Source organism: Anabrus simplex, chromosome 1 (genome assembly GCF_040414725.1).
Source record: "Anabrus simplex isolate iqAnaSimp1 chromosome 1, ASM4041472v1, whole genome shotgun sequence".
In the NCBI taxonomy this organism is placed as follows: Eukaryota; Metazoa; Arthropoda; class Insecta; order Orthoptera; family Tettigoniidae; genus Anabrus; species Anabrus simplex.
In genome coordinates, this window is record NC_090265.1 from 955,450,945 (window position 1) to 955,470,260 (window position 19,316).

Sequence of the window (19,316 nt, forward strand, 5' to 3'; positions counted from 1 at the left end):
AATGGTAGAATGAGTTTTTGGTTCAGGGTACTTTACTTACCAGGGGTTAGACAAAGCTGTAATCTTTCATCTTTGTTGTTCGTAGTTTACATGGATCATCAGTTGCAGGGAGAGATTCAGTTATGTGAAAATGTTATAAGCAGTCTGGCCTGTGCTGACGATTTGGTCTTAATGGCAGATTGTGCCGAAGCCTGCAGTCTAATATCTTGGAACCTGAAAATAGGTTCAATGAGTATGGTATGAAAATTAGCCTTTCGAAGACTAAATTGATGTCAGTACGTAAGAAATCCAAGAAAATTGAATGTCAGATTAGTGATACAATGCTGGAACAGTTAGATTATTTCAAGTATTTAGTTTTTGTGCTTTCCCAGGATGGTAATATAGTTAGTGAGATTGAATCAAGGTGCAGTAAAGCTAATGCAATGGCTCGCGGTTGCGATCAACAGTATTATGTAAGAAGGAAGTCCGCTCCCGGACGAAACTATCTTTACATCGGTCTGTTTTCAGACCAGCTTTGCTTTACGGGAGCGAAATATGGGTGGACTCAGGATATCTTATTCGTAAGTTAGAAGTTACAGACATGAAAGTAGCAAGAATGATTGCTGGTACAAACAGTTGGGAACAATGGCAGGAGGGTAGTCGGAATGAGGAGATAAAGACAAAGGAAGGAACGCGATGTATGAAGCTGTACACATAAGGCCGCTTCGGTGATGAGGTCATGTGAGACGAATGGAGGAGGATAGTTTACCTAGGCGAATAATGGATCCTGTTATGGAGGGTAAGAGAAGTAGAGGGAGATCAAGACGACGATGGTTAGACTCAGTTTCTAACGATTTAAAGATAAGAGGTATAGAACTAAATGAGGCCACAGTAATAGTTGCAAATAGAGGATTATGGCGCGTTTAATAAATTCAGAGAGGCTTGCAGATGGAACGCTAAATGGCATAACGGCCTATAATTATGTACGTATGTTCCATATCAATAAAATACTGTTTTTATAAAGGAAGATAGTGTAGATGTAGTGGACCGCAAACCAAGAGGAATTCGACATTAGTAATATTTGTAAAATAGATTCCAAACGTTTGATTTCGCAGTATAGATTTGTACAACAGTATTTATGAACGTTTAGAGCCAAAACGTTTCCTCTAAGAGAGGAAGGGAGAGAGAGAGAGTGTGTGTGTAAAGGTTAAATTGACCAATTTTTGTTAGATATTCTCTCTCGAACACTTCGCTTTGGAGGAGAGAACAATTAATCAATCTTACTCTAGCGAGAGTTTCAGCTCTCAGTCCGTTAGCAGAGCTGATTAACCAGATACCAGAGGCCAACTAAGTGTAGAATATAACTTCTTCCTTGATAACTTCTTCCTTGACCAATTGAAAAGAAAAAGTACTTTACCTACCAATTACAATATTCCTTAAACGTTTACTGGCTCCACATTAATGAACATTTGATCGAAGTAAATACCACAAGGAATGCCGCTGCAGGCCTTGTGTGCACTACTGCACACCCGATCAATTCCTGCCTTCTTTGTGGGATAGGACCAAATGTCGTTCAATCAGTATATTAATGCCATCTACTTGACCGTGTTACCTGTACTTCGAATCAGATAGCTTCTCGATCATCGTCCTGAGGCTGCATGAACCCCACAGAATACCTGAAGCCAATTTCAAGTGGGTGACAAAGCTGGATATCCACGCTCCTCTCCCCTTCACAAGTCGCAAGCTGAAACAATAATAATAATAATAATAATAATAATAATAATAATAATAATAATAATAATAATAAACATTAGTAAATTTTAATAGAAGTCTTGGCGGAATATTATACCTTATGCTCCAGCACATCTTCTGACTACCCACAGTATAAATTTGAAAGTGGAAAGATTCAAATAAATTGGTGAATGGAGTGAACCCAACAATACTGAGAAACTCACCATCTTAACACGTGTCAACAAGTTTGAAAAAGCCTTCTGACTCACTCAAAACATAGGTAAAAAAAATTCATCTCTCGAAATGCATTAATTATACATTTTCAAACTGTAACCAGGCCTGAAGCATTGTATGCAGCAGCAGAATTTTTAACAGTTCTAGCACATAGCCTGCTTGAAGTACTGGCAATTAAGAAAAGGAGGATTACCCAAAAAGTTCTTGTTTCCAGCCTCAAAAGTGATGTTTATGGACTTCGGAGAGACTTAGAAATATATACACTGAAAAGATATGAAGAGTAATCCGGTAAAGAAAATTGTTTACGCTCACCTCTTCAGATTGCCTTCTGAAATAAACTGTAAGTGTCTGTTATTCTAATTCAGAAGTCTGAAAACAATTCCTCCTTGGCTGGTGGAGATCGACAAGAATCTTAAGTATGCAATCATAGAAACAGACATTCACATCTGAGCACCACTCAGACACAAACTTAGACAGGTTCATCAAGAAGAAGTTCCAACTCGATAGAAGCAAGTCCTCCATTCTAATGCATGGAAGAAAGCACACTCCGAAAGAATGAATACCTGGTGGGCCGCAAGAAGACAAACAGTTGAGATCTCACAGTCCTTAGTGACCCTAACAAAGAAGAAGGATATTCGCTTTCCGTCTTAATAACTCTTATTAACTCCGTTTACGGAGACGACAATGTGCCAGAATTTTAAATCTACGGACACGAGGCTGGCGTATTTGAGCATCTTCAAATACAATTAGGCTGAACCGGAATCGAACCCATCAACTTGAGCTCGGAAGGAGAGCGCTCTATCGACTGAAACTCTCTGTCCGATTTAACATTGTTAACTAGATCAGAGGTGGGCAATATTACATCCGTTATCACAGATTTCGAAGCACATTCTGTCTGGAACACTCCGCCCTTCCCTATCGCCTATCGCCACTGAACTTCAGCAAGTGATAGGGAATTGGATATGAATAATACCGGATGCGACAAAACAAACAACGTTTTTTTAGTTGCGTTGGTACAGTATGTGTTCAAAATATGTACCATCATGTGCCACATGTTCTTCACAACGGTTCTGAAGATTACTGATTATCTTAAGGAACAAAGGTTGGTGTAAGGACATAAAAAATGGCATTATCTCCTCGCCTATTCGGGAATATTTGTACGTCTTGAAAACTGTTTCTTTCAACATATCCCATCTGTAGGCATTTGGGGCCGTGATATCCGGGAAGCAAGAAAGGTACGGGAATGGAGTGTCACGAGAAATATGTGGCTTCTGAAGTGCCGTTGCAGAAGGGTGAGCAACTCTCCACGCGTTGCGGGCTGTATCCATTGCCGTTGGAGGGGTAAGTTCCTGACGCGAAAATCCCGCATGAATGCGGAAATTATGAGGTCTCTGTTGATTCCTTGGCCGACTGTTTTTGTATTCTCTGTGGCATCCTCAACGAAAAAATTGTCCAATAGCCGATGGTTACCCTTTGAAGACTACAACACCTGTTGGAGAAGTCGTCCATGATTCGCGTTCTTGTGACTGTTATTGGGCGTTCTCTTGTCCACTTTCCTCGCCATAAAACCGGTCCCACGTAAAGGAACTTGTAGACAACAGCTAAAATTGTTCTGTTATTTGGTGCCACCTTATTAAATCACTCCTCGTACTGTTCTTTAACGCGAAAAAAACTGTCCATTCTTTTTCCTTTCTTTTTTTGAATTCGCTTTGCGTCGCACCGACGATGGTGCAGCCCCAGCACTTGGCTGGTGTGAAAATGGCAAACAACGGAAAACCATCTTCAGGGCTGCCGACAGTGGGGTTCGAACCCACTATCTCCCAGCTGCAAGCTCACAGCTGCGGGACCCTAAACGCACGGCCAACTCACCCGGTAATGTCCATTCTGACGCCCCACTCCGCATAACTGTAAACAAATACAATATATTTGCTTTACATCGCACCGACACAAATAGGTTTTGGCAACGATGAGATAGGAAAGAGCTAGGAGTGTGAAGGGAGCCACTGTGGACTTAATTATTCATAGCCCCAGCATTTTTCTGGTGTGAAAAAGGGGAAACCACGGAAAACCATATTCAGGGCTGCCGACAGTAGGGTTCGAACTCACTATCTCCCGAATACAAGATAACAGCTAGTGACCCAAACCGCACAGCCCCACTTGCTCGGTTGACCACAAGTAATATCCTTCACTTGTGAGAACCATAACAAAACGCGGAATTCATAATATATCAAGCTATTATATACAATAAATACTTCGTTGCTTGGGAAACGTAAACATATGAGCAATAATTTTAGTGTCGTTTTGTTTTGGCGAAGGCCTATACCGTACAACCGTCATAGTTCCCCCAATTTCCCCGTTAACGTTCGGCACGTTTACTCCACGTGGGGACTGTTATTTACAACGCATGCACGCTATAGGTAGAGAATCCCCTGCTATTTGCCGATAGGCGAGCCGACCACAGATAGCAGTAGGCCTATATGAGCCATCTGCTATTGGCCGACAGTCGAGCCAGCGTGTGGTCTGCTTAACGTCTGGGTCACCCGTCGTTAACGAGGATATTGCGAGAACTATGCTCAGGAAAGCTACTTCTCAGACAATTTACTCCCTCTTTCAAACTACATTGTCTTGCGGGTTGGCAGTGCCATCAGTGATAAGATTTTTGCCCACCCGTGAAGTAGACTACAGATATAATACCGCTGTTCCCCGATACGCTCAATGTGATATGGTAAATTAATACCTCGACTGTTACTGCAATTCTCTGTCAAATTATTACGCCCACGTAGCATTTGCCATTTGTATCCTGTGCAGTAGATCTTAACATTGCGGACGGAATGTTTATGAATGAAAATTTCATTTTAACACGATTCTGCATCGTCTTAAAAGTAAAAATCATTTTCCTTAACATCAATAATAATAATAATAATAATAATAATAATAATAATAATAATAATAATAATATCGGTTTTACATCCCATTAACTACCTGTATGTCTTTCAGAAACGCCAAAGTGTCAGGATTTTTTCCGGAGGAGATTTTCTGCATACTGGTCACAAGACTAGTATTTGAGCCTCTTAAAATACCACCGAACTGAACTGGGATCTAACCCGTCACCTTGGGATCAGAAGGCCAGCGCCCTGCCAAATAATCCACTCAGCCCCGTGGCATTCAAAATATTCGGGTTTGAATCTGGCCAGCAAATTTGTCCGACCTCAGTAAAATACATAAGAAGATTGCATTTACAATATAACAAAAGATTACATACGATAAAGAGATGCTTCATTGCTGATGAGCGATAATTTCAGTGTGGTTTGTTTTGTTACATACCGTACAACAGTTACTGGGGAAAGCTGCCTCTCAGGCAATTTATTAACCTTTCTCCGCCACTTCTTCATTCTGCCGCCCCTTTCAAACTAAATTGCCTTGCAGATTGCCAGTGCCACAGTGCCTACCCGTAAAGTATACTACAGGTATAACACCGCTGTTGCCTGATACGCTCAGTGTGATATGGTAAATAAATAGCACTTACAACTTTGCAGTGGAGTATTTTCTACACATTTTTGATTCACGACTAATACTTCAGTTCTCTCTCAAATTATTATACCTGCGCAGTCATAGACTGAGGGAATGTGGGAAGAATTCATGATTAACACGAACAGTTTGATTGAAAATTACATGGAGCGTGAAGGGACCCACGCATGCAACAGATAGTCAAAAAATTCATATCACGTCTAACAATAAGAGTCACTTAATCAAAATGTTAACCATTGTTAAATAGAACGAGTACCTTTGTCCAAAATACATCTTACAGTTGATACAACGTTCATCAATTTTACAAAATGCTTTCCTGTTATTTTAAACTTTGTGCAAAGTTAAAATGACTATGAAAACGGAAAGTAAAATGTCAAAGAGCAGGCGTTTTGTACACAAGTAGGCCTATAATTATTTTTGTAGAGTCCTGTACATTTTCTGCAGTTTCCTCAGACTGCCGTCATGATCGAAGAGCTGGCATATTAGTTTTCCACTTGATTTGCTTGTATGTGATTCTTGGCATTTTTACGAACTTACGAATGGTTTTAACTAAGGGAAATACAATACAACTGAGAAATAAAGTGAATTAAAATCTTCCTTTTGTGTGGTTTCTCATTCTAAATCGAGATGAATGCCGGGAAGATTCTTAAGTTATGAGCAATGAACGCAATCCTAGACCCATTCACATTTGTTTAGCGTATGTCTTTGCAGATACATACATATATACTTGTTTACTGATTTAGAAAAACAAACACACACAACAATTTGTTTTACGTCGCACCGACACAGATAGATCTTATGGCAACGATGGGATGGGAAAGGGCTAGGAGTAGGAAGGAAGCAGCCATGGCCTTACTTAAGGTACAGCCCCAGCATTTGCCTGGTGTAAAAATGGGAAAACCATCTTCTGGGCTGACGACAGTGGGGTTCGAACCCACTATATCCCGCATGCAGAGTCACAACTGCGCGCTGCTAACCGCTCGACCAACTCGCTTGGTAGGAAAATAAACTATATCTAGGTTATTTACGTAACTAATTGTCTCTGGAAACTCATGAACAAAATCAATGATGTTGCCGCTGTACTTTCTTTTTGGAGAACTGTGATATGGTGGAGGGTCTGCTTAGAGGCACCACGATCGCAGGATATGTAGAAATTATTTTCCATTTGTTGTGGAAATATGCGCAGTTACCATGGCCCCATCGTATCCTGTTGAGAATAGACCGTTTTCCGAGGAAGCTCAAATCCAAGTGGCAGAGATGAACCAATGCGTGGCATGGAAGACTCGGGCTTAATATCTTCTCTTCCCTGCCATTGTTTAGTTATACTGTAGTTGGTATTCTTCAATTATATCGCAGTTCTTATTGGTGGATTTTAAGATGCTTCTGTTTGGTTGAATAGGCCTCACACCAACCTCATAGATACCCAGCTCAACTCTACGATTCGTTTCATCACTTGCTCAATAAGATCTAAACCCGCATATTGTATACCTATCCTCAGCCATATCTCCGCACCAGATCTTCCACGTAAAAACTTTCTCCTCGGGGAGTTCAGGAAAGTAATTAATAATCTCCAATTTCCGATACATGGCGACATAGCTAATCGTCTAGCTAATCACAAATACACCAGTGAAGACAATTCATTGGCAAACATTAGATTTATAGGACTGATGACCACGATGTCTCAGGTTCCCTGCATGAAACAACAAGAAGCTTTTCTCCATGTCCTACGAACGCTAAATAACTAAAATAAGTTTCCCGTAATGTTACTGGGCTAAAGTTGCCATTAACATGTTGCCAGGAAGGAGGTATCAAACAATACACGAAAATATGTAATACATTGAATGTAACATGTGCACAAAGTAAATGAGTCATGTTTAATTGATGAATGGCAAGGGCACTTTAATTTCTGCTCGTTCCTTTGTTCATAGGGAGCAGGTTGTGAATACAGAGATATTCTTATAGATAAAATACGGAAAATTTAAGAATCTTATATTCGATATCCTTTTGAATATTAATTTCACTTTAATAACCTGCCAATCAATATTCCAGGTCATATGACAGGTAATCTTAAAATTCTCGAGAACGCTTACTATTTTCCTTTAGAAAACGATATAATTTAACTGTGTCACAAATTATTTTTTATATTATTTTTTATATGTAATAATAATTAATACATTCTTCTATTATCACTTCGAATTCTGAAAAATCATCCGTATAGCATCTATATTTTATGTTCAGAATAACTGTCTATTTGTCATTTTTCTCATTTAAATATTTCATTTCTATATCGTTGTATTTTTGTTTCTGTATAGCTGGATTTTTTTTGTATAGGTTGTACATAGCAGCCTCCGGTTGGAGAACATAATTTAGAAATTAATTGTATATTTATTTATTTATTTATTTATTTATTTATTTATTTATTTATTTACTTCCAGTGGTAAATTCTAGAGATACATTAGTATAGACAATGCGAGTTTGATTTTGTAGCCGAATACTGTCCAAAATCACGCTCGAAGATAAAATTACTCCTAGACATGAGTATATTATCTCTATTCATTGTTCATGCCAGTTTGGTACAAGTCATTAATACTGAGATATCAATTCTCATTACTCACCACTATGGCTACATTAAACATGGTGTATTGAAAAGTTATATTAAGACTTTTACCGTTCTGTTTTAGGACATCTTGGATGCGAGAAGTACTGTACATTGCAGACATTGAACGGTTCAGTGGGTATTGGCCTTCAGGTTCAATACCCTGTCGGGTTGTGGTATTTTAATCGTAGATGGTTAAATTTGTTGGCTCGAGGACTGGGTGTATGTGCTGTCTTCAATATCCTGACAACTCACACACAACACTTAACACTACCCACCTCCACACTATCACGCAGTTTTCTGTACAGGGCAGACGCCACCCATTATCATCCGAGGGTGTGCCTTAGAAGGACTGCACCAGGCTATAATTTTCGCACGAATTTAGTATTTGTTGTTTATTGTAGACATTTCTGAGAAAGGAATAGTAAGACTGCAGTTACTCAGGGAACTTGTGTTTCCTTTTGATGTGATAGTTTCGAACCCGGTATCTTACAGTTATTTATATACGTTATGTTCACTTTTCTACTTTCTTTTCTACATGCTTGTTTTAATATTGCATTTTATTTGTTCAGAAGGGCTGATAATGACTACCACAACGAGGAATACTGAGGTCTGACTGCTCTCTGTTGCAGGTCACCATGGCCGTATGAATCACTGCTCATGGTGGTCGTGTACGAGACGCTGCTCCAGGAGCCTCTTCCTTTCAACGAGAGTACTTCACTTCCGCCACCATCAGTTGGGAGCACGTCGACGCTGCCGGCGCTGAACACCAGCACCAGTAGCGGAAGTAGCTGGGGACCGCGACGAGATCCGCTCTACGTAGTGATCCCCGTGACGGCGCTGTACGGCGCCATTTTCGTGGCGGGTCTGCTGGGGAACGTGAGTACGTGTGTTGTGATCGCTCGGAACCGCCACCTCCACACAGCCACCAATTATTACCTCTTCAGCCTCGCGGTGTCCGATCTCCTGCTCCTGGTGGCCGGACTGCCTCCAGAGATGTACTACATCTGGTCTAAGTATCCGTACGTATTTGGAGAAGCCTTCTGCGTCCTTCAGGGATTCGCAGCAGAGACTTCAGCCAACGCCACCGTCCTCACCATCACGGCGTTCACAGTGGAACGGTACGTGGCGATCTGTCACCCGTTCCAGGCCCACGCTATGTCACGGTTATCTCGAGCAGTGCGGTTCGTCCTGGCCATCTGGCTGCTGGCGCTGGGGTTAGCTGTTCCTCAAGCTAGTCAGTTCGGCGTCGTGCAGGAGCGACTGCCTGATGGACGAGTGTTGGACGCCGACCACGCCGTATGCGCTGTCAAACGCGTGCTAATCCCACACGCCTTCGAGATCTCTACTTGCGTCTTCTTCGTAGCACCTATGACACTCATCACTGTCCTCTACGTGCTGATTGGAGTGAAACTCCGGCGCTCCAGTCTTCTGGCACGTCGAGACGCTGGGGGCAGCGTTCGACTCAAGAGTCCCCGCCACCCTGATGGCCGCAAGAACTACGCCCGAAGTGCACACTCTACAGCCTCGAGACACGTCGTTAAGATGTTAGGTAATATTTCTCACTCCTTATCATACGAATTACATAATCTTACCTCCCTCCTTAAAGCTTCTGATCGGTGCCTTGCTTTACTATAATTAAATTCTTATTTAACACCTTGAGATTTTTCATTTTTGAGAGGTTTAACATCTTAGGACATTTCGGTTACAGAAGATTGGGAAAATGCTAGAATAGGGAATGCACCTATCGTAGTCTCGATGAAACTTCAACCCCGTCATTTGCTTGGTGATAATTTGAAACCAAGGAACTCCATCTTAAGAACTGGCGACAGTGATGTTCGAAATAATCACCTCCTTAATGAAAGCGGACAGCTACACAACCCATACCGTGTAGCCAATTCGCTTGGTCCAGACTTTTCTCTTATAAAATTCTGTCAAACTTTATTTTCGAATTTGAAACGGTATGTGAACGGAGATTTCTCATGGAGTAACCGGGAAGACAACCATTTTATTCATCAATGGCCTCGTTCTGGCGAGGATTATACAGCCAAAGAATAGAAAATCTGAAACAAATCGCACAGAAGACGATGGAAGTATTTTCAAATAACATGTACACTTATTATCAATTACATGAAAGTATGAGATAATTAATTTTTAAAATAATTGAGGTGGTTACTCATTAGTCCGGCTCGTAGTATGAATGGTTAATATAGTGCCATTTAGTCCAGAGGTTCCCGGAGTCGATAATCAACCGAACCAGGGATCTTAACCGCGTCTTTTTTGATTCGCCAAGCTCGGAGCTAGGTATTTGTATCCGTCCTGTTACACATTTGTTTTTAATTTTCCATCTGACAAGTAACCATGCAGCTAGCAAAACAACATGTATAAATACATAAAATAACACTATATATAAAATGCATGCAATAGATGAGATATTTCAATACAGAAGGAAAAAACAACTCATTTTACTCACTTCCCAGCACACGCAAAAATAATTCGGCGGCAGATGTCTCCTTTCAATATTCAGATCAGTTACATGTAAAATATATGAGCGATTGTGAGGTAAATGTTGTTATCATATCTTCTTAATAAACATATTATACTGGTAGGAAAAGAGACTTGAATAAAGGCCAGTTTTACATATAAAAAAACACTTTGCTCATGTGGATATTTACTGCAACCGAAAGTGTTGTTATCAGATCTTGTTAATAAACATATTATACTGATAGGAAAAGGGATGTGAATAAAGGCCAGCTTTACATATAAAACACTTTGCTCATGTGGATATTTACTGCAACCGAAAGTGTTGTTATCAGATCTTGGTAATAAACATATTATACTGATAGGAAAAGGGATGTGAATAAAGGCCAGCTTTACATATAAAACACTTTGCTCATGTGGATATTTACTGCAACCGAAAGTGTTGTTATCAGATCTTGGTAATAAACATATTGTACGAAAAGAGACGTCAATAAAGGCCAGTTTTACATATAAAACACTTTGCGCATGTGGATATTTACTGCAACCGAGAATGATGCCATTAAGATCGGCCATTTCCTTTTGGTCCTTGTCGTACATAGGAGAATCCACTGCTCTAAGAAGATGATTTGGGTAGCAGCCATGACCGAGACAGATGCGTATCACGGACCATGACGTAATTTCTCAAACTAGAGTCCTGTTGGCATGTAAGGCTGATGAGCAGCGTAGTGTCGTCCTTTAATCTCCTGCGTTATTCGGCCAATCATTGTGAGATTTACTGCGTAGTAATGGTATAAAGTCCATAGACTATGTGAAAACCACCGCAACAGCGTTGGAAAGATAAGCAATGAAATAGACTTACAAATTGATGAAGATGTGTTAATCAACAATTCAAACCGGTTCGAAAATATGAAACATGTCAACAACTTGCAGGTAGTGGACCAAACAAGAATAGCTATTGCCAAAACATGGAAGAGCCATGGCGTTATCATCGCCACCAAATGCGCCCTGTCAGCACAGTTTGGCGCCTCGTCTGAATGTTGGACAGTGAATAAATTGTATCTTCAATATATTAATGCCAGCGAAATGTTCTGCTGGAGGCAGATTATAAGAATTCCATGGACTGCTACGAGAACCAGTCGGTCGATACTTGATGAGCTACAAATCAAAATGCGCCTGAATTCTATGGTGAACCAACGAATCTTTTAGGCACACGTTTATGAATGATGAATTTTTAAAACTTTGCCTACGAGAGATATTTGAAGGTTCGAAGGACCGTGGAAGACTTCCAACAAGATAGATAGACCAAATTAAACACACTGCCAAACTTTCGTTACAAGAATGCATTAAAACGACGGAAAACAGAACTGTATGGCACAACATTACAAATAAGATTTTAAAAATAGTCCAAATTTCACAATACTCGAATTATAGGATCGGTGAAGTAGAAGAAGAAAAAGATTGTTGAGGTGCGTATTATATACAGTAGTTTCGTTTAATAATAATGTTCACCTCTTTGGTGTATTGGTTAGTGTGATTAGCTGCCATTACGGAGGCTCTGCCACTAAATTTGGAAAGTGGTACGAAGGCTGGAACGGGGTCCACTAAGGGTCGGGAGGTCAACTGAGTAGAGAGGGCGCAGGGGTTCGATTCCCTCCTCAGACATCCTCGAAGTAGTTTTCCGTTGTTTCCCACTTTGCCTCCAGGCAAATGCCGGGATGGTACCTAACTTAAGGCCATGGCCGCTTCCATCCCTCTTCTTCATCCCTCTTCTTTGTGTATCCCTTCCAGGCTTCCCATTCCCCCACAAGGCCCCTGTTCAGAATAGCAGGTGAGACCGCCTGCGCGAGGTACTGGTCCTTCTCTCCAGTTCTATCCCCCCAACTTGAAGTCTCACACTCCAGGACACTGCCCTAGCGGATGTAATGGTGGGATCACCCGTTGAGTAAAAGGGAAAAACCAACCCTGGAGGGTCAGTGGATTAAATAATAATAATAATAATAATAATAATAATAATAATAATATAAATGAGGAAAAGAATTGCGCACAATGCTCTTCATTAACCTGTGTGATTGTATTTTATGATATCTGTCCTTTAGAGCAAAGCGCGTAGTATCGATCCATTTGTCCAGGAATAGAACTTGAATGTTCTGGTATCTCTCCACTATACATAGCTTATGGGGGAGACCACGAACGACGTAATGTGTCATCGTATTTCTCGGTGTGCATTTCGGTCGCGCCCATTCCGTGTTGATCATAGGGACTCTGCCGTAGAACTCTGGTCATATTTCACGTCTCGTCTTCCTCTGTATCTCTCTCGGTCCAGTATTTGGTAGTGGTAGTTGATGGCATACGTCGTCAATGGCCTGCCTACTACGTATGTCATCCGCGGAGCTTTGAAAGGCACACTGTTCATTTTATAAATGTGGCTTTCATTCTTTCTACGCGCGCGCGAGCTGGTGTGTGTGTGTGTGTGTGTGTGTGTGTGTGTGTGTGTGTGTGTGTGTGTGTGTGTGTGTGTGTGTGTGAGAGAGAGAGAGAGAGAGAGAGAGAGAGAGATTGGGAGACGGAGAAGATTCCCCTTAATGTCATGTTTCCGAATAACTTCTATTTCGTACATCATGATTGTCATGGCTGAGTTTAGGAAGCTTCATAAGATCAGCTAGCACGACGTTGTCAAAAACGGCCAGCTGAGATTGTGTTAGGATGCGAGCAAGCTAATATGAATTTACCTGGAGCGCCCTACGCCAGTATTCAGAAACTTTAAATGCTATTGTGGTACAACAGACCCCAGTGTGGTTGTGCAGTGGTAAAGATCGAATTCCCTTTTGCTTCGCAATGAAAACCTACAACCTGTTTTCCAGTCATTGACCGCGTCAGGGATGTAATGAATGAATCATATATAGGTTATTAGTTCGATGGGGTCGCCACTCAAAAAGTGATTTATTAATGACTGATAGATGCTATGAAATGAGAATGAAGAGTGTTCCTGGAATGAAAGATGACAGGGAAAACTGGAGTCGCCGGAGAAAAACCTGTCCCTCCTCCGCTTTGTCCAGCACAAATCTCACATGGAGTGACCGGGATTTGAACCACGATATCCAAAGGTGAGAGGCCGACGCGCTGACGTCTGAGCCATGGAGGCTCTATTTGCTTCGCATTATTCCTCTAAAATATGACCTCGCGTCAGTCTCTGAAGGATGTCGAAATTCTGCAGCATTTGAAAGATATAACATGCTGAAATTTCTTCTTCTTCTTCTTCTTCTTCTTCTTCTTCTAATTTATTGGATATGGCCCGGGTTTACGGTCAAGTGTTCTTCCGAATGCCAGTCCTAAGCGTAATAGTGTGGTATGTTGTTTGTTCATGAGGAGAAATGTATCTATATATTGCACCCGCTCATGCAGCGGTCAGTGCCAAGTTATCCCGGTAGCTCTTGATTTCTTCTCAGGGTATTCCATTTTCCGCTCATAAAATCTGTGATTTTATATATATAATTATTTTACGTGGTTTCGAATGAGAATTTGTCCGCTGGAATACGCACCACAGGAGTATCTACACGCATAAGTTCGAACCAGTAACCAATAACTTCAAAAGAAACTCTTTCCGATTGTAGAACTAGTCAATTGCTTATTTCTATGAAACTTATTAACTAACTTACAACTAGACGCTACCTGAACAGAAATTAAAACACAGTCACTTACTAAGAAAAAAATATAAGATTATTTATTGACTAAAATAATGTTTGATGTTAGATGAAGTGAAATCTGGGTAGTATTAATTGATTAATATTTAATCATTGAAAGACTAGAGTCAGCGCTGGCTCAAATAAAATAAATAATTAAAGCTTAAAAAATGCTTACATTCTCTCATAACTAATGTTCAAATTCATATTAATACATGTCTCAATATTCGTAGCCATGTTCCGAAAAGTATTTCATTTTCACAAATTATGTTTGAGATCACTGAGCAATCAAGGAATCAAATAAAATATACATTGTGAATACTGTCCCGTTAATTATTAAAATTATCCTCACAACATATAAATCGTCATACTGAGATAAAATAAGTGATTCGTTAACTTGAAAAATGTAATAAAATTACATGGGAAAGACTAAGATTGTAAACGTGAATCTGTTCATATTTTCACGTAATTATTTCCCAAATATACTCTTGTGTGAGTATTAAATCGTAAAAGTGTTCATCAACTTTCATTCATAAATTATTGATTCATAGATCTGCACTCTGATTATTTGGTCACATATTTCGAGTACGCACAAATAACAACTCACGGGCTAAGACAATACCCCCCTAAAGCCTACGACATATGGCTCCTAACTAACCATTATTATATTCTTCATATTTAAAATACTCGAATAGAAATCATATTGCATGAAAAGAAATAAACATCTAACTAAATTTTTCAAGTAGTTTCAAATCCACACACTCCTCTATTAATAGCTCAATGTGCTCTAGCGTTCTGCCCTATCTCAATACTTCATATATATACGAGCTATTCAACTTATATGGATAGTATAGAATTAAATAATTGTAACGTCACCGCACCACGAAATATTATATGTATACTAAGTCATGAGTCTAGTAAACTGTACATTAAAGTACACTCTTATTCATAGTACCTGTTATTTTCCAATGTCAGACATAAATATAACTGTCACGATACACTATTCTACCATAATGCTTGCCTATCTTACCTTAAAATGGTCATCTGCGCGATGTTCTCTCCTTGTCATATCCTTTAAAATATGGCACAGAAACTCACCTTAAAATTCTAATATAACGTTATCTCGTCGAATAGCAATTCTTACACATCCCGTAGAACATAAACAAACCTCTATACTTTAACTATTCATCAATATACTCCAATAAATAATCACATTTCAACACTATTCCAAAGATACTTTAACATAACACTGGCTTTCATATAGCCGTATGCATATAGCGATTACTCCCAAAACTATATGCTAAATATACTAGAATTGCCTTGTAAAAATACGTAGTCAATAACCTTTATCTTAACACCAGTAGTACGAGTTCAATGCCCTCTTTCTATGAAGAAAGGAATACTTAATTTGACAATAATCATTGTATCGCACAGGTACTTCGTGACGTAATCTATATTCAGGTAAGCGAGATTAATCGAAATTTCACTAGCAAATTAGACTCATTGCTTCTAGGTATTCACAAGTAACACTTCCACCTTTTATCCAAACTAGTTTCCACTGTAAGTATTCAAATGCGGTAACCTGTATATGTCATATTAGCATTCTAATTCTACACTTCCATCTTAAAATCTTAGATATCTCACACTTCACTTTATATTACACACGCATTCTTAATTACTCCAAAAATATCACCAAATATTCAGCACATGCCAAGTTAGATTGAGGGTGCAGATTACAAGAAACTACTCTACTAAAGAAATGTATGGACTTAGCTCGTCAGTTGCTACGTCTGATCTGGTTGTTGCTCCATCCTACGGTTGCGGCTAGACCCTCAGATCGGATCTGGATCTCTGGTTGGATTGCACGCTCATGGTCATCAGCTGGTCACATGGCTCGCCGGTCCACTCCTTCTCGTCCGGTCCTTTGGCTGGGCGGTCCTCATCCACGTCATCATGTCCACTGGTTGGCCGGTCCAATCATCCACAGCTGGTCATCTGGCTCGACGGTGCATATCCCCAGTTCAGTCCATCTTGTTAATTTAGCAGACAGTCATCATTTTGAATCTGTAGACAACGAAAAGAATCCCATTTCCGCAGTAATTAGTCATGATATATTCCATATTTCTATTATTTATAGATATCGTCGAAGTTTTTCTTTGCTCTGAAAATTTCTCCGTAAAATAGTTATTAGATTTACTGCTACGGTAGTTACTATCCTCTCGTACGAAGTTATCAATATTGAAAAATGGTGTATTCCTATCCCTTCGATCGTAGAGTGGCTCCTCACTAATCCAAGTCAATCATATATCACCAAAAATTATTTATATATATATTTTTTGGCTCTTTTCTTAGCATACACCGGTGAATAATTTAATCGTATGCTATAGCCGATTATAAATAATCAATATTCTCCACAGTAGCCAAGAATATTCTTTAAATACGTAGCTCCGCTCGTTTCTGCGTCTTGCTTCTGCGAATGTTATTTCTTGAGTATTTTCTTAAACAATCCTTCCGCTGCTATATTTTTTTTAAACAATTCAAAATGAGCCTCTACTGTTCTGCAGTGTCTTCGAAAATTATCCGTTCCGTGACGTACATAGCCTCCTATACGCTGCATTAATATGAAGTTCATTGCCTTAGTAGATCGCATGGGCCATACCTTCCTACGCCGCCATTTTGTAGCTGGTCTTCGAGATGCGAACGGGCACAATATATATATAAAACTAGCAAGATACCCGTGCTTCGCTACGGTATTATACTGAAATTTATAATTGAATGTTCTTTTAGATATATAATCAGCCGAAATTCGCGATCTGACTCGTTTTCTAATAGATTATGGCAAGTTTCCTCCCATTTTTCAATCTTTATTTCCAGCAATCGATTTCGTACTTCCCAGGCTAGGTCCAGGTATTCCACCCTGTCAGTTGGGTCCCTAAATCTTTGCCATCTTTTCTTATAAGCATCTTTAATATGGAACAAATCCTTCAGGAGATCCGGCGTGGTGTCGTCTTGGGTGCCTTGGCGGTACTGAACCCGCGGCCAGACTGAATTCTTAGTCATTACCCGTCCAGGACCCGTTTCCACCGCGGTCCGCACATTTGACGACGGTCCATAACATTATTATTATTATTATTATTATTATTATTATTATTATTATTATTATTATAGATGTTCTGGACCCCACAGCAAGATGCAAGACCGCTACTTGGCGGTAAATTACATCTGCTGCCATTGTTATTGTTGAGAATGTGACCAGCACCAATGTCGCGCGTAGGCAAGTGTGCGGGATTTCTGGCGATACGAATGACATAATTCTGTGCATTATTGACCTTATTATAGAGGTGAACAATTGGACGGTCAATCTCATTCCTATCGTTTATTTCAAATGTGTTTAAATTTTTATTCATATGCCAGGAGAATCTACTGTAATATAAGAACGTTCTCCGAAGAAAAAGTTGGCTGTTGAAAACGAACCCAGGAAAGATTAAAAAGATCGGTTTATGATCAGAATAAGTACATCTAAAATATACAGCCTGTTTCTAGTCATTCGACAGGGTCAGGAATGGAATGAATAAAGCCCCATCTAGCGGCGACAGTAGGAATTGTGCCGGCTGCCGAAGCACTCCTCTGGGGCAATGATCGATGAATGACAAATGAAATGAAATATTGGACAGTGTTGCTGGAATGAATGATGACAGGGAAAAGCGAAGTATCCGGAGAAAAACCTGTCCCGCGTCCGTTTTGTCCAGCACGAATGTCACATGGAGTGACCGGGATTTGAACCACGGAACCCAGCTGTGAGAGGCCGGCGCGCTGCCGCCTGAGCAACGGAGGCTCCTTATAAGTACATTATGAACAGCAAAATCAATTGGTCTCACCTCCTTTTACACCCCACCGCCGTTAAGTTTATTTACCCCCCCCCCCAAAAAAAATTAAAAGAAGGAGTGTTTCTTTATGTTTAAAGGAGGTTCCAAACCCTAATGTTCACGTCTATTACCTTGAGTTTTGAGATATAAGCATCCTCATAAAAATAATTCGCTTTTTTTACTTCCTTTCACACTTCTCCCCCCCCCCCCCCTTAAGTGAATTTTCCGGCAAAAAATATTTGTTTCTTTAATAGTAAAGGATCTTCTAAATAGCAATTATCACGACTCTAACTTCTTCAGTTTTTGATTTATGTGTCCTCATGAAAGGAATTCAACTCCTTTCCACTCCCGCCCCCCAAGATGGTTTCCCCCACAAAACGCGTATTTCTTTGTTTCTAAAGGAGATCAAAATACCAATTTTCACGTCCGTAACAACTTTAGTTTTTATTAGATGTATGTATTCTCATACAATTAAGTCAATTAATTTTAGAATTCTTTCCCCCTCCCCCCTTTTCATTGGATTTTCCGAGAATACGCGTTTCTTTATTTTTAAAGGAGATCCCATACACAAATTTTTAGTTCTGTAATATATTCAGTTTCTGAGATATATGTATCCTCATTAAAGGCATTCAACCCACTATTCATCCTTTTATACCCCTCCTATTGGGATTTACAGAAAACGAAAAAATACTTATTCCTTTACTTTTAAAGGAGATTCTAAATACCAATTTTTACATCTGTAAACTTTTAAAGTTTTAAGATATAGACACATTCATTTTAAAAATTCTCCCCCCTTTTCACCCCCCATTATCCGGATTTTTCAAAAACGAAAATATACGTGTTTACTTATTTTTAAAGTGGATCCCCAATACCAATTTTCAGGTCTGTAATATCTTCAGGTTCTGAAATATAAGTAGCCTCGTTAAAGGCATTCAACCTCTTTTTCACCCTTTTCCACCCTTCCTATCGGGATTTTCCGAAAACAAAAAAAACGTGTTTCTTTATTTTTAAAGGAGATTCTAAATACCATATTTTACATCTATAAAGTTTTGAGATATAGATACACTCATTTTAAAAATTCACCCCCCTTTTCACCCCCATTATTTGGATTTTCCAAAAACAAAAAAATACGTGTTTCTTTATTTTTAAAAGAGATCAAAGGTACCAATTTTCAGGTCTGTAATATCTTCAGTTTCTGAGATATATCCTCATTAAAGGCAT

At 39.7% G+C, this 19,316-nt stretch overlaps 1 protein-coding gene across 1 annotated transcript in view; it reads left to right on the plus strand.

The window, feature by feature from the left end:
* The first annotated feature begins 3,187 nt into the window (after positions 1-3,187).
* The window catches only part of LOC136857623 (pyrokinin-1 receptor-like), a 66,185-nt gene continuing 50,056 nt past the window's right edge, over positions 3,188-19,316 (plus strand). The window contains exons 1-3 of the mRNA XM_068225120.1: positions 3,188-3,285; positions 8,701-9,526; positions 9,566-9,620. Of these exons, the coding sequence (XP_068081221.1) occupies positions 3,188-3,285; positions 8,701-9,526; positions 9,566-9,620 (979 nt within the window). The remainder of the gene's footprint in view (positions 3,286-8,700; positions 9,527-9,565; positions 9,621-19,316) is intronic.